This window comes from Acipenser ruthenus, chromosome 9 (assembly GCF_902713425.1).
Source record: "Acipenser ruthenus chromosome 9, fAciRut3.2 maternal haplotype, whole genome shotgun sequence".
Classification (NCBI taxonomy): domain Eukaryota; kingdom Metazoa; phylum Chordata; class Actinopteri; order Acipenseriformes; family Acipenseridae; genus Acipenser; species Acipenser ruthenus.
Genome location: NC_081197.1, coordinates 59,920,464 through 59,947,512, shown reverse-complemented (window position 1 = coordinate 59,947,512; position 27,049 = coordinate 59,920,464). Strand labels below are relative to the sequence as shown.

At 39.0% G+C, this 27,049-nt stretch overlaps 1 protein-coding gene across 6 annotated transcripts in view; it reads right to left on the bottom strand.

Moving 5' to 3' along the window:
• Nucleotides 1–27,049, bottom strand: part of LOC117405846 (gamma-aminobutyric acid receptor subunit beta-3) — a 94,371-nt gene that overhangs the window by 51,481 nt on the left and 15,841 nt on the right. For 2 of the 6 annotated variants that reach the window (XM_059030371.1, XM_059030372.1), the window contains exons 2-4: nucleotides 24,402–24,449; nucleotides 14,665–14,756; nucleotides 14,364–14,431 (exon numbers count right to left, since the gene is read on the bottom strand). In XM_059030371.1, the coding sequence (XP_058886354.1) occupies nucleotides 14,364–14,431; nucleotides 14,665–14,756; nucleotides 24,402–24,449 (208 nt within the window). Of the gene's footprint in view, nucleotides 1–14,363; nucleotides 14,432–14,550; nucleotides 14,577–14,664; nucleotides 14,757–14,848; nucleotides 15,357–15,400; nucleotides 15,521–24,401; nucleotides 24,450–27,049 lie in introns of those variants that run through there. The other 4 variants (XM_059030375.1, XM_059030373.1, XM_059030374.1 and 1 more) reach the window with 4 other exon arrangements.

Sequence of the window (27,049 nt, the reverse complement as noted above, 5' to 3'; positions counted from 1 at the left end):
TGTATTGTTCTTATTTACTTGGAACTGGCCAGTCAGAAGTCAGAGTGCATGTCTTTCATGTGGCAGAAGTAATAGTAGAGGAGTTTGTCATTGTCGTGTCTGGGGCTAGCCTTAAGCTGAGGAAACACAAAGCCACTTTGTGGCTTGGAACTTGGTTTCAGGAGAATAGGTTTCAGGCCACTGCATGGCACACCAGGGGAGACTTGGGGTTTGATACAGCAAAGTTGCCTCAAACGAAGTCTCCTGGAACCAGGTTTCAAGCCACTGTTCCTGAAAAATTGGCTTCGTATTCCCTTATCTTCAGAGCAAAGGAGAATCCCTTACACGTCTGATGTGACAGGTTTAAAACACAGCATTCTATTTAGAGCATCAGCCAAAAGTTAATTATTTCATCATAAAAATAAGAAATGAAGACTTAGTTTCTTATATTTTATAGCAGTGCTACATACAACCATCATCATTATAAAAGTACTTTATATTCATCCACTTTGAAATCTGTAATATTCTTGCATAGGCAATTCTATTACAAAATAGCTTGCTAAAGAAACTGATCATGAGAAATGAAATGGCTTTGAAACAAAAACTCAAATTGTTCGGTGAGAAGGAAGCTGAGAAATCATGCCTACTCATGCAAATCAGTGTGTGGAATGAATGCAAATGAGCAGAACTGAGAGACAGGTAATTTAATACTTTCAATTCAATTATACTTAACCAGGGACTTCTCACCCCACAATAACTTGCAAATTATGTGTGAGAAAAAAAGATGTATGTTGCCATGGCAGTGAAGACACGTGCAGAGGCAAACGTACACATAGCTTAGAAAAACAGAAACAGATTTGTGCCTTTATATTTTCTTTGTTAAGGATATTGCAATGTGGTTTTCATGCTCACTAGTCCCTGCATTCATAAACAGCGACATCTTGTCTTACAAAATAGAGGCATATTCTTGTTTACTCGAGTCTAATTCACTCCTGTTTAGGAAATGATATAAATCTGTGCTGATGTTAAAAACATGAGAAACAAACAGCTTGAAGCGTTGCTTTATATTAGTGATTTATTTGACTGTACTATTGTACAAAAAAACAGGAGTTAATTACTCATGTAAAAAACAGGAGTTAATTACTCATGAGTTCTGCTTAATGGTATGTTTGTATTATTATTATTATTATTATTATTATTATTATTATTATTATTATTATTATTATTATTATTATTATTAATAAAACATGTTTGGTCAATTATATAGTTTCAGAATGAGAGATGGTCATATTAACACAATAGAACATTATCAATGTGATCCAGTAGGAAAGGTTAAATCCATTTATTTTGTCCCTTGCTGTGCTATAGGCATCAGCTGTTAGCACACCATGCAAGTAAACAGCATGCAATTCAGTTCTGCAATGATTCCCACCTTGCAAACACCATAGAGTTTGCCTGGGACTCCAGATGACTAACAATGTAATAATCTCATGTACAGTATGCCTGGGACTCCAGATGACTAACAATGTAATAATCTCATGTACAGTATGCCTGGGACTCCAGATGACTAACAATGTAATAATCTCATGTACAGTATGCCTGGGACTCCAGATGACTAACAATGTAATAATCTCATGTACAGTATGCCTGGGACTCCAGATGGCTAACAATGTAATAATCTCATGTACAGTATGTAATAATCTCATGTACAGTATGCATGCCGCTCCAGAGGACTAACAATGTAATAATCTCATGTACAGTATGCATGCCGCTCCAGAGGACTAACAATGTAATAATCTCATGTACAGTATGTAATAATCTCATGTACAGTATGCCTGGGACTCCAGATGACTAACAATGTAATAATCTCATGTACAGTATGCCTGGGACTCCAGATGACTAACAATGTAATAATCTCATGTACAGTATGCCTGGGACTCCAGATGGCTAACAATGTAATAATCTCATGTACAGTATGTAATAATCTCATGTACAGTATGCATGCCGCTCCAGAGGACTAACAATGTAATAATCTCATGTACAGTATGCATGCCGCTCCAGAGGACTAACAATGTAATAATCTCATGTACAGTATGCCTGGGACTCCAGATGACTAACAATGTAATAATCTCATGTACAGTATGTAATAATCTCATGTACAGTATGCCTGGGACTCCAGATGACTAACAATGTAATAATCTCATGTACAGTATGCCTGGGACTCCAGATGACTAACAATGTAATAATCTCATGTACAGTATGCCTGGGACTCCAGATGACTAACAATGTAATAATCTCATGTACAGTATGCATGCCGCTCCAGAGGACTAACAATGTAATAATCTCATGTACAGTATGCCTGGGACTCCAGATGACTAACAATGTAATAATCTCATGTACAGTATGTAATAATCTCATGTACAGTATGCCTGGGACTCCAGATGACTAACAATGTAATAATCTCATGTACAGTATGCATGCCGCTCCAGAGGACTAACAATGTAATAATCTCATGTACAGTATGCCTGGGACTCCAGATGACTAACAATGTAATAATCTCATGTACAGTATGTAATAATCTCATGTACAGTATGTAATAATCTCATGTACAGTATGCATGCCGCTCCAGAGGACTAACAATGTAATAATCTCATGTACAGTATGCCTGGGACTCCAGATGACTAACAATGTAATAATCTCATGTACAGTATGTAATAATCTCATGTACAGTATGCATGCCGCTCCAGAGGACTAACAATGTAATAATCTCATGTACAGTATGCATGCCGCTCCAGAGGACTAACAATGTAATAATCTCATGTACAGTATGCCTGGGACTCCAGATGACTAACAATGTAATAATCTCATGTACAGTATGTAATAATCTCATGTACAGTATGCCTGGGACTCCAGATGACTAACAATGTAATAATCTCATGTACAGTATGCCTGGGACTCCAGATGACTAACAATGTAATAATCTCATGTACAGTATGCCTGGGACTCCAGATGACTAACAATGTAATAATCTCATGTACAGTATGCATGCCGCTCCAGAGGACTAACAATGTAATAATCTCATGTACAGTATGCCTGGGACTCCAGATGACTAACAATGTAATAATCTCATGTACAGTATGTAATAATCTCATGTACAGTATGCCTGGGACTCCAGATGACTAACAATGTAATAATCTCATGTACAGTATGCATGCCGCTCCAGAGGACTAACAATGTAATAATCTCATGTACAGTATGCCTGGGACTCCAGATGACTAACAATGTAATAATCTCATGTACAGTATGTAATAATCTCATGTACAGTATGTAATAATCTCATGTACAGTATGCATGCCGCTCCAGAGGACTAACAATGTAATAATCTCATGTACAGTATGCCTGGGACTCCAGATGACTAACAATGTAATAATCTCATGTACAGTATGCATGCCGCTCCAGATGACTAACAATGTAATAATCTCATGTACAGTATGCCTGGGACTCCAGATGACTAACAATGTAATAATCTCATGTACAGTATGCATGCCGCTCCAGATGACTAACAATGTAATAATCTCATGTACAGTATGCCTGGGACTCCAGATGACTAACAATGTAATAATCTCATGTACAGTATGCCTGGGACTCCAGATGACTAACAATGTAATAATCTCATGTACAGTATGCCTGGTACTCCAGATGACTAACAATGTAATAATCTCATGTACAGTATGTAATAATCTCATGTACAGTATGTAATAATCTCATGTACAGTATGCATGCCGCTCCAGAGGACTAACAATGTAATAATCTCATGTACAGTATGCCTGGGACTCCAGATGACTAACAATGTAATAATCTCATGTACAGTATGCATGCCGCTCCAGATGACTAACAATGTAATAATCTCATGTACAGTATGCCTGGGACTCCAGATGACTAACAATGTAATAATCTCATGTACAGTATGCATGCCGCTCCAGATGACTAACAATGTAATAATCTCATGTACAGTATGCCTGGGACTCCAGATGACTAACAATGTAATAATCTCATGTACAGTATGCCTGGGACTCCAGATGACTAACAATGTAATAATCTCATGTACAGTATGTAATAATCTCATGTACAGTATGCCTGGGACTCCAGATGACTAACAATGTAATAATCTCATGTACAGTATGCATGCCGCTCCAGATGACTAACAATGTAATAATCTCATGTACAGTATGCCTGGGACTCCAGATGACTAACAATGTAATAATCTCATGTACAGTATGCCTGGGACTCCAGATGACTAACAATGTAATAATCTCATGTACAGTATGTAATAATCTCATGTACAGTATGCCTGGGACTCCAGATGACTAACAATGTAATAATCTCATGTACAGTATGCATGCCGCTCCAGATGACTAACAATGTAATAATCTCATGTACAGTATGCCTGGGACTCCAGATGACTAACAATGTAATAATCTCATGTACAGTATGCCTGGGACTCCAGATGACTAACAATGTAATAATCTCATGTACAGTATGCCTGGGACTCCAGATGACTAACAATGTAATAATCTCATGTACAGTATGTAATAATCTCATGTACAGTATGCCTGGGACTCCAGATGACTAACAATGTAATAATCTCATGTACAGTATGCATGCCGCTCCAGATGACTAACAATGTAATAATCTCATGTACAGTATGCCTGGGACTCCAGATGACTAACAATGTAATAATCTCATGTACAGTATGCCTGGGACTCCAGATGACTAACAATGTAATAATCTCATGTACAGTATGCATGCCGCTCCAGATGACTAACAATGTAATAATCTCATGTACAGTATGTAATAATCTCATGTACAGTATGCCTGGGACTCCAGATGACTAACAATGTAATAATCTCATGTACAGTATGCATGCCGCTCCAGAGGACTAACAATGTAATAATCTCATGTACAGTATGCCTGGGACTCCAGATGACTAACAATGTAATAATCTCATGTACAGTATGCCTGGGACTCCAGATGACTAACAATGTAATAATCTCATGTACAGTATGCCTGGGACTCCAGATGACTAACAATGTAATAATCTCATGTACAGTATGCCTGGGACTCCAGATGACTAACAATGTAATAATCTCATGTACAGTATGCCTGGGACTCCAGATGACTAACAATGTAATAATCTCATGTACAGTATGTAATAATCTCATGTACAGTATGCCTGGGACTCCAGATGACTAACAATGTAATAATCTCATGTACAGTATGCATGCCGCTCCAGATGACTAACAATGTAATAATCTCATGTACAGTATGCATGCCGCTCCAGATGACTAACAATGTAATAATCTCATGTACAGTATGCCTGGGACTCCAGATGACTAACAATGTAATAATCTCATGTACAGTATGCCTGGGACTCCAGATGACTAACAATGTAATAATCTCATGTACAGTATGTAATAATCTCATGTACAGTATGCCTGGGACTCCAGATGACTAACAATGTAATAATCTCATGTACAGTATGCATGGGACTCCAGATGACTAACAATGTAATAATCTCATGTACAGTATGTAATAATCTCATGTACAGTATGCCTGGGACTCCAGATGACTAACAATGTAATAATCTCATGTACAGTATGCATGCCGCTCCAGATGACTAACAATGTAATAATCTCATGTACAGTATGCCTGGGACTCCAGATGACTAACAATGTAATAATCTCATGTACAGTATGCCTGGGACTCCAGATGACTAACAATGTAATAATCTCATGTACAGTATGCCTGGGACTCCAGATGACTAACAATGTAATAATCTCATGTACAGTATGTAATAATCTCATGTACAGTATGCCTGGGACTCCAGATGACTAACAATGTAATAATCTCATGTACAGTATGCATGCCGCTCCAGAGGACTAACAATGTAATAATCTCATGTACAGTATGCCTGGGACTCCAGATGACTAACAATGTAATAATCTCATGTACAGTATGTAATAATCTCATGTACAGTATGCCTGGGACTCCAGATGACTAACAATGTAATAATCTCATGTACAGTATGCATGGGACTCCAGATGACTAACAATGTAATAATCTCATGTACAGTATGTAATAATCTCATGTACAGTATGCCTGGGACTCCAGATGACTAACAATGTAATAATCTCATGTACAGTATGCATGCCGCTCCAGATGACTAACAATGTAATAATCTCATGTACAGTATGCCTGGGACTCCAGATGACTAACAATGTAATAATCTCATGTACAGTATGCCTGGGACTCCAGATGACTAACAATGTAATAATCTCATGTACAGTATGCCTGGGACTCCAGATGACTAACAATGTAATAATCTCATGTACAGTATGCCTGGGACTCCAGATGACTAACAATGTAATAATCTCATGTACAGTATGCATGCCGCTCCAGATGACTAACAATGTAATAATCTCATGTACAGTATGCATGCCGCTCCAGAGGACTAACAATGTAATAATCTCATGTACAGTATGCCTGGGACTCCAGATGACTAACAATGTAATAATCTCATGTACAGTATGCCTGGGACTCCAGATGACTAACAATGTAATAATCTCATGTACAGTATGCCTGGGACTCCAGATGACTAACAATGTAATAATCTCATGTACAGTATGCATGCCGCTCCAGATGACTAACAATGTAATAATCTCATGTACAGTATGCATGCCGCTCCAGATGACTAACAATGTAATAATCTCATGTACAGTATGTAATAATCTCATGTACAGTATGCCTGGGACTCCAGATGACTAACAATGTAATAATCTCATGTACAGTATGCCTGGGACTCCAGATGACTAACAATGTAATAATCTCATGTACAGTATGCCTGGGACTCCAGATGACTAACAATGTAATAATCTCATGTACAGTATGCATGCCGCTCCAGAGGACTAACAATGTAATAATCTCATGTACAGTATGCCTGGGACTCCAGATGACTAACAATGTAATAATCTCATGTTATTCTTGAGCGTCTGGAAAAATATAACAATAGCAAGAATAACATAAGAACATAAGAACATAAGAACGTTTACAAACGAGAGGAGGCCATTCGGCCCATCTTGCTCGTTTGGTTGTTAGTAGCTTATTGAACCAAGAATCTCATCAAGCAGCTTCTTGAAGGGTCACAGGGTGTCAGCTTCAACAACATTACTGGGGAGTTGGTTCCAGACCCTCACAATTCTCTGTGTAAAAAAGTGCCTCCTGTTTTCTGTTCTGAATGCCCCTTTATCTAATCTCCATTTGTGACCCCTGGTCCTTGTTTCTTTCAGGTCAAAAAAGTCCCCTGGATCGACATTGTCTATACCTTTTAGGATTTTGAATACTTGAATCAGATCGCCACATAGTCTTCTTAGTTCAAGCCTGTCTGCAAACGACATGCCTTTTAAACCCGGGATAATTCTGGTTTGCTCTTCTTTACACTCTTTCTAGAGCAGCAATATCCTTTTTGTAGCGAGTTGACCAGAACTGGACACAATATTCTATTATTAGCACTAGTATTACTGCCCCCCCCATAAAAAGCCCTTAGAAAAGTGTCCCATAGTAAAAGCATAGAGAAGTATAATACAAGTGTGTGAGTGTAATGTATGCTAAAGCATATAAAAAATAACAAAAAACATGGCGAACCATGGTGAATTCTGGGAAGACTGGAAAATGACCATGCAAATTTACAGTGGCAAACTGGTGTATTTTGTGTATGAATTATTAAACACATCCTTTAGAGTGTTTCCTCTGGGTGAGTCACTTCAACCTGTTCCTTTGCTTGCCTGGCCCAGCCCAGCTGGTGTAGTATTACAGTAAGGACCTCATTAATAGGCAAAATGCAACACTGCTGATCGATTGTAATAACAAACAAAAAAGCAACCATTAAAGTATGACATTAATAATGTAACGGAACAGCATCATCCTCATCAACATCAAGCAGTGCACAGGAAACAAGAGCAGCTATTAAAAACCTCAACTCTTAACTCACTGTAGAGCACAAAGAAATGCTCTTACAAACAAATGCATCTTCACACATGATAGGAAGATTAAAACAAACTCAGACTCATTGGGGCACATTTACTAAGCTTTTGCTTCAGTGCCAGTTTTGAAAACTAGTGAAAAGCAACACAGATATAAGTAAGTGTAGGTTAAGTGCATGTAAGGGTCAATGGCAACACTGTACAGGAAGTGTCTCCAATTACTGTGCATTTACATGGTAGTTACTTAGTGAATACATGTGAACTTACATATACTCACAATGGTATTGTGCATAGTTACAATGTACTTAATGTGTACATCTGTTTACATGATGTATGTAAGTAAATAATTGTGTCAGAAAAGGATTTGGGTTGGGGTCACATTGTGCAAATAGATTTACACATGAAGTACAATGTAACTATATACTAACATTGTAATTGTGTGTAAGCGCAGATGTTTTTACCAAGTAACTCCTATGTAAATACATAGTAATTAGAGACACAGTGTACAGTGTTACCGGATCAATAGCCTTTTCTTTATTAATAGCTTAAATAAAAGATGCAATTCACCTTTACAATAGCATGTGTGTGTTTCATATAGGAACATGTGACAGCTGTGGAAGGAAGGCAATGCACTCCAGGTAACACACACTGGAATGATTGTGTTAGCTCTGGGCACTTTAAAGGCAGCATCTTTCTCAATTGGGTTTAAAGCAAGCATTAGCAGGAATGCCAGCGAACAATGCATTAGAATCAGGAAGCTCAGATTATAGGAAGGTATAGACCAATTTAGAATGTTTAATATAAGGCTAAGATTTCAAAAAACCACACATAAATAAATAAACTCATAATGAGCACTTAAGGTCACAATTTAAACCATTTCAAGTTTCAATCACCAAATTAGTTATTATTTGTTTATTTAGCAGAAGCTTTCATCCAAGGCGACTTACAGAGACTAGGGTGTGTGAACTATGCATCAGCTGCAGAGTCACTTACAACTACATCATACCCGAAAGACGGAGAATAAGGAGGTTAAGTGACTTGCTGAGGGTCACACAATGAGTCAGTGGCTGCGGTGGGATTTGAACTGGGAACCTCCTAGTTACAAGCCCTTTTCTTTAACCACTGGACCACACAGCCTCCCATATAGCATGTGTGTGTTCCACAGATAAAACATCAACTGCAGAATCAAGACAGATTTCCATCATGGAAGTATGTCAGGAGTCTGCATTGCAGGCCCTATTCCTGGACATTTACCTCACAGGTTACTTAAAGAATTGCTTTTTAAAAGAATAAAATAAAGCTTGTGATTTCTTCCTATAATGTTGATGAAGAAACCAACAAAAGTCAGTTTCTTCATTATCAAACTGTATTTTATTTTAAAACAAAACATAGGTTTTTAAAAGAAAGCATTCTTTAAAATGAAAGTTTTGTGAATAGGGTTTTTTTTGCATTCAGTATTTAAATATCTGCAACATGGTGAGAATACAGACTGGGTAAGCCTTAACAGATGAGTAATGCTGTTCGTCAGCAAGGTATCAAAGAGAGTTTAAAAACCGTGACTGAATAACATTATTCAAAGGCACCTTATACATGGGAAGGTAAGGTACCAGTATTGATCCCAATCGAGATCAAATTATGATTACAAAATTTTATTTTTTTAAAGGAATCTCAATCACAAACTCTGGATGACTGTTATCCAGATAGGAGGCTGTGTGGTCCAGTGGTTAAAGAAACGGGCTTGTAACCAAGAGGTCCCTGGTTCAAATCCCACCTCAGCCACTGACTCATTGTGTGACCCTGAGCAAGTCACTTAACCTCCTTGTGCTCCGTCTTTCGGGTGAGACGTAATTGTAAGTGACTCTGCAGCTGATGCATAGTTCACACACCCTAGTCTCTGTAAGTCGCCTTGGATAAAGATGTCTGCTAAATAAACAAATAATAATGTTTTAAAAAACCGGCCCCAGGAGACAACTCAAAACAAGTTCTATAATCAATGATGCTATAGAAGATCCCATGCATTTCTATACCTGAAAGGGAATGTTGCTCACTGTATAAAAGGACAGTCATTTAATGGGTAGAATTCCCAGGAAGCCCATAGCCTGGATTTAAACGTTTCCTTCTATAATGTGTTGGCGACCTGACTTGCTCCCTGACTGTGAGTCTGTCCTGAGTGTTATCTAGGCATCAGAGTTCTCCTGCACACATTGTTCAGAACAAAGCTATTGGAGATGTCAAGCTGCCATCCCCCAGACTTCTTTTCATGGATCTGCCCCCTGCAATTGTGAATCATGTAATTAATAATAGCATCACTACCTTTCTGTGTGGTAATTGGACACTGGTTATGCTTCAGTGTTGCATAAATACGGGTGTCAGCTTCTTCCAATAACTTAGCTAGTCAATTGTCAGCTGTGCAACACACATTATTTCACTGCAAAGCTCAAAGCACCTTCTCCTTTAGCCCGCATATTAACGATGACTAGGATCATTACAGCAGGTCACGTGCATTAAACAAAACCCCTTTAGTTCCACTGATCCTGTTATTGAACCGCACAGGACGATGACTTATTAAAATAGGCTCATTGTGTAAAAGATAGCTTGACAGAGGCATGTATGTTTAAATATGAAATGAATGTTATATTGTTTTATGGGTTCAGGATCATGATAAGATTGAAGTTCCCATTGCAAGCTCAGTTTTAAGGTGGGTTTGTAAAATGAAGGTTCAGTAGAGTGAAAATAAGGGATGAAATCCACACAGGACTTAACAAATGACTGAGGTTCAATCCCCAGCAATGGTTTTGCATTGTACCTTGACAGTGGTTACAAACTATCAGATGTCTTTGCCTCTGTACAGCTATGGCCAAACATTTTGCATTACCCTATAGAATGAATTCATGTTATTTCATGAAGTCCACTGAAAAATGCTGAGTAATGTTATGTTAACATATTGAATTACATACCGCTTTGTAGTTTTCCATATACTTAATGAAAAACTGACAAAAATTGAAAAATGTGACATTTCAAAATCAAACATAAAAATACTGTATAACGTTTATGATTAATAATGTTAAATAAAATATCTAAATTATGTTCATATAGTTTTTTTTTCTTTTTTTTTCTTTTTTTTTTTTTACTAAAATGAAACTGTCTGACACACTGAAAAAGGCTTCTTGTCAAACGTTTAACATGTAAACAAGTTGTCAGAAGCGTCCCTACCTCACGTGGTCTGCGTCTCTGTCTAAAGAATAGATTCCACTGTGTGTATGGTGTTCTTCCAAATGGTGGCCTTATCTAGTGTATCAAGATCCATAATGTTATTATTGACTCCCATGGTGATGTACTGTACTATATATATATATATATATATATATATATATATATATATATATATATATATATATATACAGTGCCATGCAAAAGTATTCAGACACCTGACCAATTCTCTCATATTACTGAATTACAAATGGTACATTGAAATTTTGTTCTGTTTGATATTTTATTTTAAAACACTGAAACTCAGAATCAATTATTGTAAGGTGACATTGGTTTTATGTTGGGAAATATTTTTAAGAAAAATAAAAAACTGAAATATCTTGCTTGCATATGTATTCAACCTCCACACATTAATATTTGGTAGAGCCACCTTTCGCTACAATAACAGCTTTAAGTCTTTTGGGGTAAGTATGTACCAGCTTTGCACACAGTGTCAGAGTGATTTTGGCCCATTCTTCTTGGCAGATTTGCTCCAGGTTGTTCAGGTTGGTTGGACGATGCTTGTGGACCGCAATTTTCAAATAGTGCCACAGATTCTCAATGGGATTGAGATCAGGACTTTGACTGGGCCACTGTAGGACATTCACCTTTTTGTTCTTGAGCCACTCCAATGTTTCTTTGGCCTTGTGTTTGGGATCATTGTCCTGCTGAAAGGTGAATTTCCTCCCAAGCTTCAGATTTTTAGCGGACTGAAGCAGGTTCTCTTGCAGTATTTCCCTGTATTTTGCTCCATCCGTTCTTCCTTTAATTTTAACAAGATGCCCAGTCCCTGCTGATGAGAAGCATCCCCACAGCATGATGCTGCCACCACCATACTTCACTGTAGGGGTGGTGTGTCTTGAGGCATGGGCAGTGTTAGGTTTGCGCCACACATAGCTCTTTGAGTTTTGGCCAAAAAGCTCTATCTTGGTCTCATCTGACCACAAAACCTTTTCGCACATCGCAGCTGGGTCACTCTTATGCTTTCTGGCAAACTCCAGACATGCTTTCAGATGGTACTTTTTGAGTAACGGCTTCTTTCTTGCCACCCTCCCATACAGGCCAGTGTTATGCAGAGCTCTTGATATGGTTGACTGGTGCACCATTACTCCACTCCCAGCCACTGAACTCTGTAGTTCCTTCAAAGTGATTGTTGGCCTCTCTGTGGCTTCTATCACAAGTCTCCTTCTTGTTTGAGCATTGAGTTTTGAGGGACGGCCTTTTCTTGGCAGTGCCTGGGTGGTGTGATGCAGCTTCCACTTCCTGATTATTGATCCAACTGTGCTCACTGGGATATCCAAACACTTGGATATTATTTTGTACCCTTTCCCTAATCTATGCATTTGTATTACTTTATCTCTAACTTCTATAGAATGCTCTTTGGTCTTCATTTTCCTTCAGATTCACAACCTGACCAATGATCCTTCAACTGTGGGGTTTTAATTCAGAATATGTGACAGCAACTTTAATGGTTCACAGGTGGAGGCCAATGGTAAGGTAATTGTGTCCTCGTTAGGGCAATTTCTTCCATCGGTGTAAACTGGGAGCTTCCACAGCACAGGGGTTGAATACTTATGCAAGCAAGATATTTCAGTTTTTTATGTTTCTTAAAAATATTTCCCAACATAAAACCAATGTCACCTTACAATAATTGATTTTGAGTTTCAGTGTTTTAAAATAAAATATAAAACAGAACGAGATTTCAATGTACCATTTGTAATTCAGTAATATGAGAGAAGGCACTGTATATATATATATATATATATATATATATATATATATATATATATATATATATATATATATATATATATATATATATATATATATATATATATATATAGTGTGTGTTGGCTGAAGACTACACTCGTCAATATTGGATTACACGGTTAAGGCAATAATACTCATAGACCTCTTAGACCCGTGGTAATGGTACTGCGATGCTTTTGCGCATCTGGTGCCTCTACCTGCCAAACCCACTGTTCTGCGGCAAATGTTTTGTACATAGCACATTTAAAATCTGCAATTCATCCTGCATAAACATGTTGCAAAAATTAAGTCACAAAGGAACTACAAAATAGTTAAACAAACACCTTTTATACAAATTGCATTTTGTAAACATCATGAAATCTTTATACAGATATTAAAGTCCAGTTGACACCTAACATTTTTTTAAAACATGTTAAAACATGTTGAACCTCTACAATATAAAGATATACTCCACAGTCATTTCCGACATTGATAATGTTGCTATTTGTAATTTCTGTGATCCATGAGCAATTGACATAGATAATCAACAAGTAGTAAGAGGTGTGTGCGCCGGCAGCAAGCTGTTCCCATGCAATTCCACGCGGCGTTTACATTTCAGTACCCTGGACAGCGCACAACGGGATACAATACATTTACATTCACAACGTGTGTGGACCCGATCGGATACACCTCCTGTGATAACGTGTCGTTTTCAAATCTTGAAATAAATGAATCCCTGTGGTCTCAGTGTGTAGATTTTCAACAGACGCCATAGTGCCATTCTGCACACGTTACGATAGTAAGGTAGAAGTTTTAGCAAGTCCTCACATTGCAATAACCATGTCACACAGAACACCCGAAAGATACACGCTTACGACGAGCCACGCTTAGCACCCACTTCAGTGGATATTAATTATATTTGATTAAATTACCTGTTTATTTCAGTCAAATATGCAATTGCTAACTGTATACGCAGAGTCCCAGAGACAGTAATATAACTAGTAAGGTTCAGGGCAATCATAGCATCTAATTAGCCTTTCTTCACACACAGCTGAACGTTTTGTTGCTGTTTTCATATAAAATGCTAATAACAAACAGTGTTGATGCGGTACAAGCTTCCAATACATTAATATCTAGTGTACAAGCTCGGGCAATTACCATTTCAATATGTTTGTGTTCATATCAGTAACTGAAACCGTGTTTTTGCCAAACAAACATTAGGCCAATTACAGTAGCCTGTCAAGATACCCATTCTATAACGTGACATGTTCTGCATGGGTGTAGCATGTAATCCTGGTGCACGCAAGAAATTGAAACCGTTCATAAAAACACTGATCTGTCACTTACCATATTTACTTCTGATACCATGTCTATGTTGGCTACGTCTATGCTCATCCCAACAGCAACCGGGGGACCTAAATGAGAATCATAAAATATCTTGGTGAAGCATATTGTAAGGTGGTAATCGGAGCGCTCGTTACTTCAGATACAAATTGCTGTAAACAAACAAACTATAAAACAAGAGCAGACGTACCTCCAAAATCTGGTCTGAGTCGTATGTCATATCAAACTATAAAGAGCAAACGTACCTCCAAAATCTGGTCTGAGTCGTATGTCATATCAAACTATAAAACAAGAGCAAACGTACCTCCAAAATCTGGTCTGAGTCGTATGTCATATCCTCTTAACAGGTTATCCACAGTCTCTTTTACAAACGACATGTTCCCCGGCTCATTGACGCTGTAAGAAAGAAAACGAGACACCGTGATTATTTCTGTTTTTAATACAGAAGAAGAATCCCTCTTTCCAACAATGTAAAGTGAAGTGCCTACCTCTGTGCACAGCACACCACTGCTACTAATACCGGTGTCGAAAGAATACCAAGCAGCCGCCTTCGCTGAAACCCCCACATTCCTTAAGGTGATCTTTTATAAACAACAACAGGACTGTGTCAACACGACGTCGTGAAGCGTTAAGTACCACCCTAAACGCAACCCAAGCGACTACAGTGGAATGGATTCCATTGACACGTCTTTGATTAAGAAGTTTTTTTTGTGAAATGTCTTGTGTGTTAGAGAGAAGGTTTCGGCTCAATCTGCTGTGTCCAACACCCCTCCTTTTGCGTTAGAGATGTAATTAAAAAGAGCTCTCGGGAAAGATGATGCATTTTGCCCAAGACATCGCTGCGAAGCAGTACTGACTCTCCTTGATTAACCAGACCTCCACTTCACTTCATTGTGCTTCTTCAGTTTTGTTTTCCGCTTCTTTGATACCCCCTTGCAATACCCCCCTCCCCTTTAAAACAATCCTTTTTATGAAACCGTGACATACATCGATCGCAATGAGATTATGCTTTCACGCTAAACACCATCTCCGTGCAATACCTCTGATTTCGTGTAATTCCATGCTGGTAGCAGGTTTATATTGATATCCCGAAGCCAGCGTTTTTAGTGTTGCGCTGAACAGTCATGAAACTGGGTGTCCCAACCCACGCTGGCTTGTTTGTAAAAATTGGCGTGCCAGGCATAGAGAATTCACTATATAGCAAAGCACCCACGTGGTACGCTGGGATGAAAGCTTGTAGAAGTGGGGTCCAGCTGATTGGCAGAACTCACGATCACATACAAGCTCCAGGGGGTTAGCAAAAAATGGCACCGAGGTGCGAACCTCTCTTCTGGGTCAATACAGCAGAGGGGGGCTCATTTAGAGACAAGCCAGAGGAAACTGATTGCGTGCAGTTCAGTTTATTTGTGATACAGTGTTGCAGACTGCATTCTATCACTAAGGGAGGCAAGCCATTATGGATTACATTTATATCCAATGCCACTAATGGAACAGGCGCCTCGGCAGTTCTGCAGCTAAAACACAATAGTAACAAGGTATTCATTCGGATGTAGCTTCTGATGTACAGGCACTCTTCAGGAGCGACTGTATTCAGAGTAAAGCAGAGCTATTTATGGAATTGATCGTTGCAAATATATTCAGGAGGTAAGAATGGTGCTGCACACAGGTGTAAGGTTACATCTAGTTGTATACTAAATGTACTGGAATTACATTTTATTTAAATCGTACAGTACAAGTTTTGAAAGCCAAAAGGAGGCTGTGTGGTTCAGTGGTTAAAGAAAAGGGCTTGTAACCAGGCGGTCCCTGGTTCAAATCCCACCTCAGCCACTGACTCATTGTGTGATCCTGAGCAAGTCACTTAACCTCCTTGTGCTCCGTCTTTCGGGTGAGACGTAGTTGTAAGTGACTCTGCAGCTGATGCATAGTTCACTCACCCTAGTCTCTGTAAGTCGCCTTGGATAAAGGCGTCTGCTAAATAAACAAATATATAAATATAAAATGCTTTTAGATTAGAAAGGCTCTTAAAGGACATATACATAGATGTTAGTGTAATGTTGTGATGTGTGTTTCTTTAAAGACTAGACTAACGAGGCCAGTGTAAACATGACCACTAGGGGAACACTAAGGGTGTGCACTGGTAAATTCTCCCCCAGAAACACTGAGTTTGACCCTAGTGAATAATACTGGCAGCATTCCACCTTGCTCAGGTCTTCTGAGGGACAGTCCCAATGGTCAAATGTGCTTCTGATTTTATAAAACATGCCAAATAACCATGACTGCAGAAACAGCACAAACTAAAAAATAAATAAAGATTATGAAAACACATGAATGTTGTGCAAATTCAGAGGATATAATACACTTATTTAACAACCATCAAGAAACTCTGCATGAATATCAAACTTTATTTAATTCATAAACACCCTTAAACCTAAACCTATTTACTATAGTGTATGCTTCATTTGATTTACATGTTTATTTTTATTTTGTTGGAATACAGTTTCTAAATCTTAATGATTAAAGGTCTGCTAAATGCAGCCATGATGTTTGATGCTTCCATTTAACGAGAGACAAATACACCTTAGTGTAGAGTGGAGATCATCTGTGTTAAATAGCTAAACTCTATCTTTAATGTTCTAAACAGCTTACTGTGAGTAGACAACAACATTGTTTTAAGTATGTCACCAATTCAAATGAGGCCCTGTATGTCTCTTAAAGAGCAGCTAGGTATGGGTTTGAAACAGCGCAGCTACCTTCACTAATTCTTCGAATGTATTCTTATGTACATCAGGTACTCCAGAGTGTACCATTAACCTGTTCCCCTGCAACATGGTCACAGCATATGGATCACAGTGCAGTGGGAGACAAATTCATTGTTACACTCTGTGTACAAGATGTACTTGGAGAAGTTGGGAAGACTTAACTGAAATTTAATCTAAATAATAAGAAGAATACATTTGTTAAAATAGCTTTCGTATTTCATGACATTCCAAGTTGCCCTAGTTTTGTATTTAGAGTTTAGATGTCCGAGAATCTGCCTTTTTAAAGAGGAGCTCTGCTCCTGTTCCGTTCCTTCTCCTGGAAATGTACATTTAAATAGAAAGAGACAGACCCTCCTGCCATGGCAAAGTGCTCCCCCAAGACAGCTGATCAGATTGCAGGGGTGGAAATCCAGTCCCTCTGCAGCTTGTTCAGATGATCAGATTGCAGGGGTGGAAATCCAGTCCCTCTGCAGCTTGTTCAGATGATCAGATTGCAGGGGTGGGAATCCAGTCCCTCTGCAGCTTGTTCAGATGATCAGATTGCAGGGGTGGAAATCCAGTCCCTCTGCAGCTTGTTCAGATGATCAGATTGCAGGGGTGGAAATCCAGTCCCTCTGCAGCTTGTTCAGATGATCAGATTGCAGGGGTGGAAATCCAGTCCCTCTGCAGCTTGTTCAAGTGCTTGAGGTTGTCACAACCCCCACTCAGTGCAGAGACTTTGCAAGCTGAACAACTTCAAAAGGAAAGAGTGCACAGAAGAGGCAATGCTGCCTGTGCTTTCCCTGAGGCATCCTGTGACTTAATATTAACTTACATTAGTTATTTCTCCCTGTCTGAAAAATATTTCAGCGCCGAGCAAGACCCAAAACACAACCATGGAAAACACACACACACACACACACACAGAGACACACTGTGGCGGAGTGTCCCGCCCCTATTTATTATTATTTTTATTTTTGTTTGCGGCGCGGGTAAAAGCGCCGCGTCTTTTATTATTATTTAAAAACCCCGTGAGGATGCATGGCTGATCAGCTACTGATTACTTAAATAGCTGACAGTCATGCATCCTTACCAAACGCGTGCAGACTCTGGCCGGGGGATAATAAGATAATTACCAACTAGTTAATCCCTCGGCCAGAGTATATAAACCTGCAGCTCTCTGCACTTGATGTTGGGGTGTTGGAGTAGAGAGTACGGGGAGCGGAGAGAAAAAGCAACATTAAAAAAACAATTGCTAATACGTGCTGGATAATCCAGCACGGCACTTACTTGTTTGTTTATTTATTCGTTTGGCCCTCGTGCCCTTTTGTTTGTATTTTGTTTAAATCTGTTGTTTGTTTATTATTAAATACGCCGAGTGCTTTTGCACTCGGTTTCAACCGCCCATCCACTGTTTGGTTTGAGTTACTTCCTGGTCCGTGACGTCATCCACATCACCACTGCGAGCCAGACTGCCACACACACACACACAAACACACACACACACACACAGAGACACACACACGTTTTTGGATATGGTGTTTACTCTACCTACATCTTTTATCCACAATAAAAACAGTAATTCAAGTGTTTGTGCATTGGAGAGCTTTGTAGTACAAAGAAAGTAATAAACAAGATGGGTTTAATAGTTTATGATGTGCAATAGAAAAAATGCACAGCCCAGGATTAAAGCAATAGATTGGGAGAAGAATGAGTAGATAATTGAGATTGTGCATGGATGATAAAAAGTATATATATATATATATATATATATATATATATATATATATATATATATATATATATATATATTGTGGGCGGGTGGGTGCACACAGAGAAAACAGACAGTAGTTTCCAAAACAAAGCAAGTTTTTATTCCAGTATTCTATAAGGCTTGCTCTTATACTGCAATGTCAGCTGCATTATCGAGATGCATCCATAAAGAAAGTAAACAGTTCAAACAAGATTTCAAACAAAACAAAGCCACCAAAACAAAAATGCAGATGTAAACCAACTGGACCAATAACCACGTCCAGTTGGTGAATAGGTAATTCCACCTGGGGTTTGGGTTTTTTCCTAGCTTGCTTGGCTTCTTCTTTAGGAAACCCTTCTCCTACCCTTATTCTGCAGTCCAGTCCTTTATGAATCCCAGCAGCGGACGGGCCGTTCCTCGTAGCCCCTGTAGAGAACAGGGAATTGCAGATGCAAAGGACCACAACGTTATCCGACACTGATTCCAGTTATTCTATTCCGGTCTTATTGTAGATAAACCCCAGAGGTTCTCAGGCAGGAAAACAAAACAAACAACCCACCAGACTGGTGGCACATTGTATTGTATTACTTGTATTGTAACACTTGAAATGTATTTGCTTACGATTGTAAGTCGCTCTGGATAAGGGCGTCTGCTAAGAAATAAATAATAATAATAATAATAATAATAATAATAATAATAATAATAATAATAATAATAATAATAACATGCTCCCTTTTACCAGCCAGGCATTTGGCTGTTACAGGCTACAGGTGTGGGCCAATTAAGGCCAATGATAGTCTAACAATAGTCAAACCATAACTGCCTACCTAACCACACCTGCAGCCTGTTGGCCCGTTAACTTCTTGACGTTATGGCAGGCATGTATGCTGCCCACAGGTCCATCTGATCATTACTGGCAACCTCTGTGGGCTCATACCAAGCCTGCCATGAACGACTCCTGCTGGTAAACTTGTGAGCTGGCTCACAATATATATATATATATATATATATATATATATATATATATATATATATATATATATATATATATATAGTGGCAGAAATGTGAGCATCAAATATATGCCAGCAATCCAACTAGACAGCAACCACGTGAAAGTGTTAAAACAATTTGCCACAAACAACCCTGTCTTAATAATCCAGAGTATCCAGATGGAGCCTGTCGATTGATTCGGAAGTCAAGAGTAACTGTTAAATGAGTTTTCACCCTAAGAATTGGATAGAATGGATTTTCCTATGACCGGTTACAGTAATAATGCAGTATTACATTACTGTAGTCATTCTGTGCCATGGAATGACCTCCCTGCCAGTCAGTTGATAGGTTTAGAAAAGGTCTTAAGACTTATCTGTTCGGTCTTGCATTTGGTTAAAGCCCTTGAGAAGCTTTAAAGCCCAATCTGGTTTATGTATTTATGTGCTGATTTTATGATTGGCTTGTTTATTTCTCTTTTAGATGTTGTATTTTTTAGGTGTGCACATGATAAGGTGCTGTATGTATATATATATATATATATATATATATATATATATATATATATATATATATATATATATATATATATAAAATCAAAGCTGTTGTTGTAGTATTCCTTCCATAGTGGTTAAAAGCATTTGCTATCCAGACCACGGCTTTTTTTCTAAGGCATCTCATCTGATATCAGGCAGAAGGGAAGAGCTCAAGCCTTTTACCGATAGGATCTTTATTTGTTTCAGTGTCTGCAGACCACATCAAGTAAGATCAGCTGTGCTGGAATAACAAGTGTAGCAACATGTGTGTAACAGTGCCTTCATGAATGAGCCAGGGTGTGAGGCTCATTGCTCAGTGATGTTAGACGTTAGTTCAACTACAATATCTGCTTTCCTCTGTAGCCTGGCCCAAAATCCAAAATTGGTTTGTTCATCTAAAATGTATTGAGTTTTCAAAACCCAAGTTGAACTATTCAGCTGAAAGAAACTTCCAAATGAGTGCAACTCATGGTGAAGACAAGAATTCCCTGTAAGGAATAAAACCAGCAGTAAAACAAGAAGCGGTTCTTGCAAGATCTTTACCAGTAAAGTTAATTGAACTCCTTGCCTCAAAACAGGCCCTAACTGCCAAGATAACATGAATTAAAAAAGAAAGCCTGGCAAAAAACAATTGCCAAATTTCTCAGAGCTCAAAGTTTATTATTATTATTATTATTATTATTATTATTATTATTATTATTATTATTATTATTTGTGTCATTAAAATGACCTTCTTTCTATGTTGTTGGAATATAATAGGAATATTCTGACACTCGGGCCATTGCTGTAATTTCACATAATTTCAATTGCTCAGTTCATCTCACCCCCTGTGCTCTCTGTGACATTAAACATACGCCACTTAGCTCTGTGCAGCTCAGTAACCCCGCCCCCAGCACAGTGACACAGGCTCCCACTTCACTTAGCTCTGTGCAGCTCAGTAACCCCGCCCCCAGCACAGTGACACAGGCTCCCACTTCACTTAGCTCTGTGCTGCTCAGTAGCCCCGCCCCCAGGCACAGTGACACAGGCTCACACCTCACTTAGCTCTGTGCAGCTCAGTAACCCCACCCCCACTCGCTGCCAGAGTGACCAGACTCTGGGATCTGGATCACAAGCGCTCGGAGTGATGAGCTCCCGAGACACTCGCTGCCAGAGTGACCAGAGTCTGGGATCTCCTGGATCATGAGCGCTCGGAGTGATGAGCTCCCGAGACACTCGCTGCCAGAGTGACCAGAGTCTGGGATCTCCTGGATCACGAGTGCTCGGAGTGATGAGCTCCCGAGACACTCGCTGTCAGAGTGACTAGAGTCTGGGATCTCCTGGATCACGAGCGCTCGGAGTGATGAGCTCCCGAGACACTCGCTGCCAGAGTGACCAGAGTCTGGGATCTCCTGGATCACGAGCGCTCAGAGTGATGAGCTCCCGAGACACTCGCTGCCAGAGTAACCAGAGTCTGGGATCTCCTGGATCACGAGCGCTCAGAGTGATGAGCTCCCGAGACACTCGCTGCCAGAGTAACCAGAGTCTGGGATCTCCTGGATCACGAGCGCTTGGAGGCACAGAGCTGCACAGGGCCCTGGTCCGGTACTGGGTTCTTTAGACCACGCCCATGCGGAGTCCACCCATGATATCATGGCCTTTGTCAACAGTGGGCTCTAAATGGAGTACTATGCATCATTTCTTTTGATTAATTTCTCCAAATTAATATTTAACTTACAGTCCTTTTTTATTTTTAAATTAGTTAAATATCCATCCTTGTTAGCACCCTCTTTTTGAATATAATGTAGTCTCTAATATGGATATTTAAATAGCACTGCTACTACTACTACTACGACTACTAGTAATAATAATAATAATAATAATAATAATAATAATAATAATAATAATAATTATTATTATTATTATTATTATTATTATTATTATTATTATTATTATTATTATTATTATAGCAGTTAGAAAGTATTTTTTCGTATTTTTTTATACTAAGTATTATTTATTATTGTATACAGTATGTACTGAGAAACTGTTAAATAAAACTTGTTTTGTGTAGATTAAAACTAATCATGTATAATCATGTGTATGTTTTATTTGTGATGAATGCAAAGCTTTTATCTTGGTGCCTAAAGCATTCTGTACAGCTAGACGTCAAGAGAAACATTTGCATTCATGGTGCTGTTCTCCCTGACCCATATTATTATTTAAATAGCTCAGGGCAAAATAAATGAAAGTGAGCAGGAGCGTCTTAAAATAGCACAAGTACATATGCATACATAAATATGTATGTATAAGGGATGGACAGCAAATATTAACACCTGCCATCACATTGCCAAAAGGGTACAATGCCACCTTGGGGCACTACAGCAGGACAGCACTGGCTCAACATGAGGAGTCTGCAAGTTGTTTCCTTATTAAGGAGACAATATACTACCCTTTCACACCCGAAAAACAGCTCCTGGGCCGCCTCACAGGCGTTTCAATTTATTTTAAAACTACCCATTCACACAGCACGAAATTGTGCAATACCACATAATCCTTTCACAGCCAAGGGGATCATGTGAGTACAACTTTCAAACCTGTCAGTCAACAGATCGTTTTCATGGCAACGGAAACCAAACAAAATCACAAAAACAAAATGGCGCTGTCGTTTGTCGAAGTGCATTTGTCTGCATCGTGTTTGCTTTTCATTTTCAGATCTACGGTATTATACAATGTAACAATGTTAAGTGTCAAATTGCAGGAGCTTCAGACACAATGGAGGTCGCATATTTTATTGCAAAGAAGGTAATACAGTATACTTAAAAGAAAGAGAGTCTGGACTTTCAGACAAAAGCAGAGAGTGAAAATACGGTGGATGCTGGTATTTGCTATTTGTAAAGGATGCTCGTGTGAAAGCTCCACTCGGTAATGGAACGCCAGCATGGTGATGTGTTTTGGAACCAAACACTCCCAACATTTTTGGATAGTGAGTGGATAAGAGCATTTCCTCATGGGAAGAGAAACATTTGAGTACCTGGCTGAACAACTGCACCCGCTATACAGTCACGTGGGGTGTTAACTTTCAATCCATGCCCACTGTAGCGTTTCAGGACCGATGTAGTGTTATTTTCAGGTACGTTGTAAAAAGTGGTACACAGCGCACTGCCTAAACAATGTCTAAACTGCTGAGAAAGCAGGGCAGTGTCCACTCCAGTCTGGTACGTTATGCTGTTTCCAGTCTTTTACATCTTATTTAATTGAATGGATCATATTTTCCAGTCTTTTACATCACTGTTAATGTAATTTATCATATTTTCCAGTCTTTTACATCACTGTTAATATAATTTATCATATTTTCCAGTCTTTTACATCACTGTTAATGTAATTTATCATATTTTCCAGTCTTTCACATCATTTGTAATGTATTTTATCATATTTTTCCACCATTATGAAAATAGTATGTGTATATTTCTCATATGCAATACATTGGGACTTGTAAATGTTTTTACTTCTCATTGTGTCTTGTTCGTATACCACTTTCAATGAGACAATGTATCACAACGTAGCACATTCTGATGATGTACCACTTTCTAACAGGACACCGGCATAGCATTTCACACAGGAGTTAAGACTGGCCGTCCCTGAACCACCTCACGAGGAGATTCAGAGATGGCATGAAGCATGATGGCTCTGTGACGGGACAGTCCATTCACACAGACCAAAAGGCTGCATCAGTGCCGGTTCTGAAAGGCGTGGATTTCAAGGGGGTGGAGTGAAAATCTGCCCTCCTGAATAGTGCTGCATCCTTGATACGGAAGCAAACCGGGAGCTGTATAACAAAATATATGCCATGTCTAACAAAGGAATCTGTTGTACTGTAAAATGAATCATTCATATTGCAGGTGCTTCTATATTGATCTTAAAAAATATTTTTTCTTAAATACAAATATACAATAGCACTATGGTAAGTACCTTGAAAGAATATGTTTTCACAATTCATATTTTTAATTGTTTGATTGGGTTGAAATTCATAAATAAACAAAAGCTTACCTTGTGTCATAAATTGCGTATAATTTTTTGTTTCCATCAACTGCATTCCTGAAAAAGAAATCAAACAGAAAAAATGTGTTAATCTCTGACTTACATTCACACGTATTTGCATGTCAAATTCCCAAGGGTAAACAACAGATATGTTGTCTTTTTCAAACCATTTAAAACAATGTTGTCAGAGAGAGGGACACTGACTCATTCTAATAAAAATGTATGTCTTTGCTGTCATTATTTCTTCCTCCTTTTGGTGACTGAGGTCAATCATTTTGGAGCCAGAAATAGGGGCTCAATCTAAGTGGAATGGCTTCCCTGATTGAAGGCAAAGCAAATCTGTCATTGATATGGATAGAGGTTACAAAATGTATAATGTGTAATCATGGTATATAAACAGTTCATTTCTACGGCTACCTTTACTGGAAGAATCATTGAATAAATCTGTGTATCAAGACATTTTTATACATTCGATATAAATCAAGCACTCCACAGTGATGTTTTTTGTTGATATTGCATGCGTCCAGTTTGGACATCGTTTTCTTATGCAAAGTGTTCAGCTTTTGCTAAACTGCATGGAAAACAACAACAACAACATTACTGCAGATACGCACAGTGCAGTACTGTGTGCAGACGCGCCGCCTGAAGCAACTGCTTCATTAGCTTATATGAGCAGCAAAGTGGTGGTGGAGCTGTCAGCGGGTTTATTAAATACTGACTCTGCTCTTTGTGCGTCTGTTATTTAAAACTCAGCTTCGCTACGTCAATACGGCAGTGATGATGATGTCAGCGGGTTTATTAAATACTGACTCTGCTCTTTGTGCGTCTGTTATTTAAAACTCTGCTTCGCTATGTCAGTACGGCAGTGATGATATCAGAGCCCCAGGTGTGAGGAAAACATTCTTCCAGTCGGCTTTTAAAAGTGAATCGCCATTGATTGTAAACATGAGGGAGGACAGCTTTTCTTGTTTTGAAATCAACGCATTAAGAAGTATTTATCGGCAGGTATTCGATATATCCATTCATTGAAGGCACTGCTGAGTACCTGTACGAGTACGAGCACACTCCTAGTTATTATCAGAGTCATAATGACTGTGAATAAACCTCCTTACCCCTAATACTCTACTGGATTACAACTTGGCTAAATATCACAGGGGAGAAAATGTGAGAGGACGTTTTTAATACATAATCATTCGTAAAACATTAAAAGATTCATTTTTCTATGGGAATCTCATTTGAAACTGAGGTCATTAGCAAAATCAACACAACAACTGTCTATATCTTCTCCTTTTAAACAAAAAACACCTGCCAGGCCACACTGCTAACCAAGCCCTGAATGCACAGCTTCCCTCAGGCACAGTAGATTTGGAACAGAAACGTTGACCAGACATGGCCCTTCTGTGATGCATTGAAGGAACGTGTTTGCTTCACCTCTCTAAAGTCAGCTATCTTACCTGGCACCGCCACAGCACAAGGGACTGGAGATCTGAAAGCCTCTGCTTGTGGAAAAGGCTTTCAAAACATGCATGCATGCATGCAACACAGATGCAGTGCCTTGCGAAAGTATTCGGCCCCCTTGAACTTTGCGACCTTTTGCCACATTTCAGGCTTCAAACATAAAGATATGAAACTGTAATTTTTTGTGAAGAATCAACAACAAGTGGGACACAATCATGAAGTGGAACGAAATTTATTGGATATTTCAAACTTTTTTAACAAATAAAAAACTGAAAAATTGGGCGTGCAAAATTATTCAGCCCCCTTAAGTTAATACTTTGTAGCACCACCTTTTGCTGCGATTACAGCTGTAAGTCGCTTGGGGTATGTCTCTATCAGTTTTGCACATCGAGAGACTGAAATTTTTGCCCATTCCTCCTTGCAAAACAGCTCGAGCTCAGTGAGGTTGGATGGAGAGCATTTGTGAACAGCAGTTTTCAGTTCTTTCCACAGATTCTCGATTGGATTCAGGTCTGGACTTTGACTTGGCCATTCTAACACCTGGATATGTTTATTTGTGAACCATTCCATTGTAGATTTTGCTTTATGTTTTGGATCATTGTCTTGTTGGAAGACAAATCTCCGTCCCAGTCTCATGTCTTTTGCAGACTCCATCAGGTTTTCTTCCAGAATGGTCCTGTATTTGGCTCCATCCATCTTCCCATCAATTTTAACCATCTTCCCTGTCCCTGCTGAAGGAAAGCAGGCCCAAACCATGATGCTGCCACCACCATGTTTGACAGTGGGGATGGTGTGTTCAGGGTGATGAGCTGTGTTGCTTTTACGCCAAACATAACGTTTTGCATTGTTGCCAAAAAGTTCGATTTTGGTTTCATCTGACCAGAGCACCTTCTTCCACATGTTTGGTGTGTCTCCCAGGTGGCTTGTGGCAAACTGTAAACGACACTTTTTATGGATATCTTTAAGAAATGGCTTTCTTCTTGCCACTCTTCCATAAAGGCCAGATTTGTGCAGTATACGACTGATTGTTGTCCTATGGACAGAGTCTCCCACCTCAGCTGTAGATCTCTGCAGTTCATCCAGAGTGATCATGGGCCTCTTGGCTGCATCTCTGATCAGTCTTCTCCTTGTATGAGCTGAAAGTTTAGAGGGACGGCCAGGTCTTGGTAGATTTGCAGTGGTCTGATACTCCTTCCATT